At 32.1% G+C, this 7,759-nt stretch overlaps 1 protein-coding gene across 1 annotated transcript; it reads left to right on the top strand.

The window, feature by feature from the left end:
- Window positions 1-891: 891 nt before the first annotated feature.
- ND-42 (NADH dehydrogenase (ubiquinone) subunit ND-42) lies at window positions 892-6,170 on the top strand. Its single transcript, XM_074139816.1, has 6 exons — window positions 892-1,524; window positions 1,943-2,029; window positions 2,500-2,710; window positions 3,736-3,900; window positions 5,491-5,605; window positions 5,874-6,170. Exons 1-6 carry the CDS (start codon window positions 1,008-1,010, stop codon window positions 5,970-5,972), a joined length of 1,194 nt encoding a protein of 397 aa, XP_073995917.1. The 5' UTR covers window positions 892-1,007; the 3' UTR covers window positions 5,973-6,170.
- The last annotated feature ends 1,589 nt before the right edge of the window (window positions 6,171-7,759 follow it).

The following is a 7,759-nucleotide window of genomic DNA, read 5'->3' as shown; positions in this document are numbered from 1 at the left end:
CTTTTTTATTGTAGCTTATTGCTAAAAACAAATACAAGTTGTTCCATTGGTTAATAGTGTAAACATTGATACCAATTAAAAAAAAATAATAATATAAAATATTGTAGCTTTTGGTGCTTAGCATTTTGTACTACATAGAATGGATCATTGTTCAAAAAAATCTTCGGAGATAATTTGAAGAATAAAGCAAAATACTGGAAAAAAAATAATAATCTAAAGAAATTATTTCAGCGCAACAATCCCAACCTAATCAATGACGCAGCTTTAACACCAACTTGGAATCCAAATACAAAATATTGACTTGTGAAAATAACTAAAAAAAATATTTTTTATTCGGATATTTTTGTAACTCTGAAATAGCTCTGTTTTAAAAAACAATTCTCACTTCTAAAATAAAATAAATCATTCAAAGTGATTATCTCATTTCGTATCAAATATTATATTTGTAAACAAACACTATTCTGCATTAACGATCTATTTTTACTCGTAAACTTCTAATTGTAGTTACAATAATATAATTCCTGAGAAATTAAACGAAAATCTGGATCTGAATTTCGAATGTCCAACACGATGGCTATACTAACATACATTATTTTAGTAAGAGGACATTAAAATTTAAAGTACCTTGGATAAAAAAAAAAAAACATTGAAATTCATCAAAACTAGTTCTAACAAAACGGTTATTTTTAAAAATGAATGGGCGAGGGCGCTCTCTAATATTCCAGAACTATTTGTGAGAATATTGTAGTTTTATGAATCTCAATGACATTTGAATAAATGATAAGATCAAAATTTTTACTAAAATTAATGTACATTTAATTTATCAATTTTTTTAGTAACTATTGGGGAAATTTGGATTAATAAATGACAACAATGCTTCTTAAACATCTGTTGGAAGTTATTTCTACCATAAGAAATTTTATTTTCTAGGAGGTTACTCTTGCCAGAAGTCTGGCTTGATAGTGAGATATTTATATTTAAATACTGATAGGATTGTGAAACCGATTATGGCTTTGTTTGCGATTGGGTCGACTTTAGCGAAGTGTTCCTCAGCTAAACCCTTACTAGCGGTAACCAGCGTATCTCCAATTCTTTCAGCTACCATAGTGTGTAAAGCTTTAAGAGATGTTAAAGATAAACCTAAACCATATCCTTACAAAGATAAAAGATATAGACTATGGACGGCTTGGTATGATAGATCAACTCATAGATTTGACGAAAACTCTAAGATTATCATAGTGGAAGGAGCTGTAGCTTCTGGTAAAACTGCGTTGGCAAAACAATTAGCTGAAGATTTAGATATGTATCATATCCCGGAAGCAAATATGGATATAAAATACATTAATCCGTATGGCTATGACATGAGAAAGTTAGATCCTCAATTGCCAGATAGTTTGAAAAGTTTTGATGAAAAGAATTTTTGCTTAGATCCTTTTCATTTTAATGTTGCGGCCTTTCAAATGTGGATGTACAGGTTGAGGTTTTCTGTTTACATTGATGCTCTAGCACATGTTCTTAGTACAGGTAATCATTTTCATATAAAATTAATGAATAACTATGCTGATAAAAATTAAGTGTTAGTATAACACCGCTTCAACAGATTAGCATTCACATTGTTTCATGCTTACCCTAACATCTGATTCTCTCTTGAAATAACAAACTACACAATGTAGACCATTCAGTCAGCAGAACCATTAAAAGTACTTAAATTACGTTTCCTTACTAATCATTGCGATACTTCTCATGGTCATTTTGCTCCTAGGATGCTTTCTCACAAACACTTACGCAGTACCGTCTTTTCGTTTCTCATCAGTTGCGGGAAGCTGTTAAAATACTCTTCTTTTAAAATTATTTACTAGGCAAAAATTGTTGATGTACTTATTTTTGTAAACATTACTCCTTTACCATTGATGTAATGAATTAAAATTCTTGAATATTTCAGGCCAGGGCGTAGTCATGGAGAGATCTCCTTGGAGTGACATTGTTTTCATGGAAGCTATGTGTAAAAATAATTTCATTAGCAAAGAGGGTATGTATTGCTACTTAAAATTGAGAAACGGTGAAAAAAAAAAACCATTACAATTTTTAAAAAATCATACAAAAACTGAAAAACATATTCAGCTAAATGTCGTTTAAATTTTGAATGTTGAATATTTTCAATATACAGAGGTTTGGTCAAGTTAAAGACAGTAGATGTAATTTAGGAATGCCATAGTTTCTGTAAATTTCGATTCAGTTCATAGTTCTCGTTCAATGTTAGTTGATTTTCATAATAAGTTTTGTTTCTTTTTGTTAAAAACTTAGTAGAGCTAGAGGATCTCGTCAAACCACGGTTCAGGTTCAATTTAAACTTTTGCATCTTTCATTTAATTTTTTTAGTTTTTCTGAGATAAGAAATAAAAGAAAAGTACAAATTTATTTTGAAATCCCACATTTTTGACCCAGCATTCATAAATTTCTCTTTTTAGAGATAATTTTCCATTAGAACTGATTGTTTAGCTCGCAACGTTTACTTGGAAGTGAGACGCAATTCGTTACATCTACTGATGAGACCTCATCTGGTCATCTATTTGGATATGCCCGTCAATGTGGTGCAGCAGAAGATAAAGACAAGGGGTAGAGCGCATGAACAGAATTCAAAAGCATTGACTACAGCATTCCTCCAAGATATTGAAGACTTCTATAAGACAAAATATCTCCCGGAAATCACGTAAGTACCAAGTTTAAATGTATTATTTAAATAACCCCCGGCTGGGGGCAATTATAAACTCTTGGGCGATGGTGAATTGCAAGATTTTTTTTTTTTATGAGGCGATTGCAAGTGAGCCGTAGTAGTACATAAAAGCTCGTCATTACTTTTTTAAAGTACGAAGTATTGAATTACTTGGCTTGCTGTATTTCTCTCGATTCATTATTCGCATGTTATTTGGGTGCATATCATCTTCATATTTTCCAGAGTACGTTTAACCCCTTGAGGGAAATGGGATTATCCACTTCTTCACACATCTCAGTCTAACAACAGAATCAAAACTCAATTTTTTTTTCTCGCGGCTGTTAATCTTTTGCTGAAATTTGAAGTGCTTCTTCCATTTAATGGTTGATTCATTCCTGAAAATTGCTCTTGACTTTTTTTTTAAAGTTCCTTTTACAATATGTACCCGTCGATTTATAATTTTTTTTGAAAAAAAAAAACGTTAAGGAAAGTCCTCAGGGAGAGGTTAAAGCAGACTTCCCTTTACAGTTACAGATCAGTGTAACGATCGGTTACAGACTGTGTATATTGTTAATGACGATGGAATTAGACTTAAATGTTCGGAGTTTAAGGAAAATGAGTGAGTTATTGTCTTGCGAATATTTGCAAGAGGATGCGCTCGGTGTTCGCTCCAGATGGTCATACAGTGATCACATTTCAGCACATTGAGAGAATGTTCTAACAGAAAATTACATTTTATTTAACGTACAATTTATAATTAATCTTCACAATAAAAGTAAAGTACTCGCCTATTTCTTCAGGCGGGGCTTTACGTCCAACTACCATTTACTTGGTGTCGTGGACGGAGGCTTCTTTACTATTTCTCATTAAACCATTAAATAAAATCCAAGGCCTAAGGCCGGCAATCGAACCCAGTACCACAATGCATATTAGCTTTGCAGGTCTCGCCTCTTAACCCGCTCGGCTACCGTGGCGCCCTCTTCACAATAATTTATTACCTTTTTTTTTTTTTTGTTTTCCAGAACTCATGCAGAATTGCTAATGTACGATTGGTCGGAAGGTGGTGATCCAGAAGTGCTGGTTGAAGATATCGAAAGAGTAGACTTCGATAAATACACCAAACACGACGCTAAATTGAAAGATTGGCGTCTGTCGAAAGAGAGATTGTGGGAAATGAATAGACGTTTGTAAGTAATTTTATATTGAATGTTTTTATTTTTGCATATTTGCCGTGTTTTGTGGGGCGGAGGCCATTTTATTTTTATGTGATGGCAACAGGAAATCTATGTAGATTTCATATGTTGAGTTTTCACTCAAGTTAGTCAGTCAGCTGTGGTGTAGTTCGAGTCGGAAACATATGTGAAGTCGAAATTTCTACACCATACCGATTAATCTACCTATGATAATGGATAACTCCGTAAATTATCGGGGTTACAATAAACATGCGCGCTACAATAAAATCGTAGAAAAAGATAGAATTTTTTTGGCGTTGAAACTTTTGCGAAAGAAATAGCCAAAAACTTAGAAAAATCTATTGAACATGGTGGTACTGTGTGAGAGGATTTTCTTGAAAATTACAATTTACGTATTTAGTTCTAAGTAGCATTAATATGAAGAAACAGTAGATAGTCACAATTTACTGTTTATAATACAATATTAATTATTGTAACATTAATCATGTTTGGGAATTCCATATTGTGTAAAAAGTTTAAACTTTTAATTTTATTTATTATATTGAGTAATAATAATAATAATAATAATAAGGGAAGAGATTAGCTATGCGGTTAGCTTACTGGACTCCCACGCGGAGGTCCCGGGTTCAAATCCAGCTGCTGACCCTTATATTTTCTCTTCCTAGGAGCTTCTTACAGCTCACTGTCCGATGATGGACAGTGTTGTCTGTAACGAGAGAACACTGTCCCAGAGGGCCAGCAGTGCACTGAAAAAAGCTCCGGACGCCAATAACCTTAGATGTTGACGCGTCTTAAATATAAAATAAATAAATCAAAATAATAATTTTGTTTATTTAAAAAATAATCAATAAATATTTACAAATTCACATTATATTCACATCTAATAAATGGAGTGTGTCCGTCTGCAGAGTTGTTTTAACAAAAAGAAGAATACTCTGATTAAACTTTAAACAAAAAATTTAACCTTCTACATATTTAAAAAATTAATGAATAAAATAAATGATAGCCTATTTACATACAATAGAAAACAACAAAACAAACAAAGGAATATAACTTCTACCAAAAGACAAAAACATAACCCTTATTATTATGTAAAATAATGAAATGCCTTCTATTTGTTTAAAACATAAAACATTAACTAAAAATTAAAAATTAAATTCGTCAAAATTAATGTTTTTCTATATTTTAATGCATTTACGGTAAAAATAAACAAATTCTGCCAATTCTGGCCATTCAAATATAACAAGAAACAATTAGAATCTGACATTTCCGTAATTTAATGCTGCCTTTCTAAACCCTCGCAAAATAGGACATTCAACAATGAAATGATAGACGTCTTCCACAACAGCAAGATTGCATAATCAGCAATTTGTGCACACGTTCGGATCTACTAGTTACATAGCAGTTCAATCCCAATAATTCCTCCCTCACTTATGTTGAGTAGTATGTCGTTATAAGTTGTATAAACAAAATGAGTAGCCCAATTTTAGTAATGAAGCAATATTTTAAATTTATTAAAGTGGCAGATTCTTGCTACAGCTGTAAAATAGTGTTTTTCAACATTTTTATATCGTTGATTTGCAGATACGCAGATAAAAAGGCAAGGTTATTACGTACGCTGGTTGTGCCAAATTTCTCTGCTGAAGAGCTGGTTGCGAACGGTGAAGATTGGGATACATATTATAAAGTCTGGTATTCGGTATGTTTGCATTTCTCTTTGTCATCTAGTTTTTACTTTTTTTATAATAGAGCAAGTTTGAGACCAAATGTGAGTGCACAGGAAAGTGGGAATAATTTTCTACCGACTTCCGGTCTTATTGTCGTAATTTTCTTGGATTAGTCTTCTTTTACACATATTATTATTATATTAAATGAGAGTGTTCACGATAGAACTAACTACAGATATTTATTTTTTAAAATGCCTAACCTTATAGTTTAATTAATGGTTACTTACTTATATTTCGCAGGCTCCAGGAATGCAGTTCGCGCCAGGTTATAACGAAGAATTCGGTGACACGGGACTCTTATTTAAATCCAAAACAACAGACAAATATAAGCCTTATTGAAAAAAATTGGTCAAGCTAACATTGTTAGGCTCTAAAATAAAATTATTCGATTTTATTTTTTCTTGTAACTCCATTATGTTGTTAATAAACAAAAAAACGTTTGAGTGCATTTAACAGATAACCTACTGTTAGTGCGCTTTGATCATTAGTGTAAATAGCAAGAGATGTGTTAATAAAATTAGGATTTGGACAGTGTTATTATTTTTTTTTTTTTTAATAATTACGTTTTTAAAAATAATAAATTAATTCAGTTTTAGATAGGAAAATAAAGTAGTTATGAAAGATCTATGTTCTCAATAACCTTCGACAATTAATTTTTTTTTGGAAATAGTGGTAAGGATAATATTTATTCGCATTTAGTCCTGCTTCATCTTCGAAGAATAAAGACTTCGCCGTACAGGTCTCGCTAATGGTGGACCCAGCATGAGTATTGTGCGACAAACACAGATAACATTCTCGCAACTCTCTTGTCTGGTTGTTGAGTTTTAGGTACACCAGGTAAGTTACTCCTTGGTAAAGATTGAAGACTTTTATGAACAGCCTGTTATAAAATGCCCTCCAACAATGGCAAATTACAAGCAGTATCATTTCCACTAGTTTTTCTGGTGGCAAGTGCCATCTGGGTGGTGTTTAGCCTGAATAGGCATAGATAAATATTTTTTTTATCTGGAGTACAATATTCCTTCAAAAATATAAGATTTTAATCTTATTACAAAGGATATTATGCATAAAATGTAAAATATTTTAATTTTAAAACAGATGGTTTTTACAAACCTGACTTGACGTGAATACGTCTTTAAATTTGCTATCATATGGAGGCAATCCAAACAACCTAATGGTAACAAAATCGGGGGATACAGTTTGGCATTATAGTTTCGAATCTATCGTCTACGTCCAAAATTAAATTAGACCACTGGATAGCTAAAGGAGCGAAAGAATTCATTACGATAAGCGAGGACTGTGACGCATCGCGCGCGGTGGAGGGGGAAACGCCGCAATTTTGAGATCATTTTGCTGCGTATCGACATTTGCAATTAGTAGTAACTTTTGACTCGGAGAAGATACGATGGTCGTTTAAGTTTTAATCGTCAGCTGTCGTCACAATCTATCGATTTTATATAAAACAGTGTAAAATAGTGACAGTGAATATAATAAGGTGTTAGAATAAAAATATATTATCAAAAATATATAAGAAAAGCCAAAACCAAATACAGAGATCGTATGCGGTTGGAAAGGGCTTCTCAAGAACAACGGAAGTAAAAAATAAAGTAGCAATAAAACAAAGTAGTGAAAAAGTACAATAGGAGGTGCCTAGCTAAAATTGCTACAAAAATCGTTCGAACTATTCAAACAAGCAAGTGGGAAAGAATTGTGGCAAATTTTTAGTTTCTTGACTACAATTGTTTGTGCAACATAACGACATAATGGAGGTTTTTTTTCCATCAAAGTTAATTAATAATAATTCAAAACTAACCAATTTTTGGAGAAGGAACAAAAGAAAATAGCCATTTTATTTTTGAATTATTATTAATTAACTTTGATGAAAAAAACCTCCATTATGTCATTCAAATAAGATGCACCAACAATTGTAGTGAACTACTGCGTTGCTACTTTATTTTTTACTTCCGTTTTATAAAATAATAATTGTTAAAAACTAAAATGATTACATTTCTTTTTGTTCCTTCTCCAGAAATTGACATTTGAGTAAATTAGTAAAGAAAAGTCAGTTCCCAAAATCCCACTTTTCTGCATTTACACCCCTCTGTTCGGGGTAGGATTTTATTAAA

The sequence above is a fragment of the Rhodnius prolixus genome, unplaced genomic scaffold (genome assembly GCF_049639745.1).
Source record: "Rhodnius prolixus isolate KJV_2025 unplaced genomic scaffold, Rpr scaffold_6, whole genome shotgun sequence".
Lineage (NCBI taxonomy): Eukaryota > Metazoa > Arthropoda > Insecta > Hemiptera > Reduviidae > Rhodnius > Rhodnius prolixus.
This window is presented reverse-complemented; position numbering and strand designations above follow the sequence as displayed.

Coding starts and splice junctions, on each gene's coding strand:
- ND-42 (XM_074139816.1), top strand. CDS start 1,008: ATGGCTTTGTTTGCGATTGGGTCGACTTTAGCGAAGTGTTCCTCAGCT. Junction 1,525..1,942: donor AGCACATGTTCTTAGTACAG/GTAATCATTTTC, acceptor TGAATATTTCAG/GCCAGGGCGTAGTCATGGAG. Junction 2,711..3,735: donor AAATATCTCCCGGAAATCAC/GTAAGTACCAAG, acceptor TTTGTTTTCCAG/AACTCATGCAGAATTGCTAA.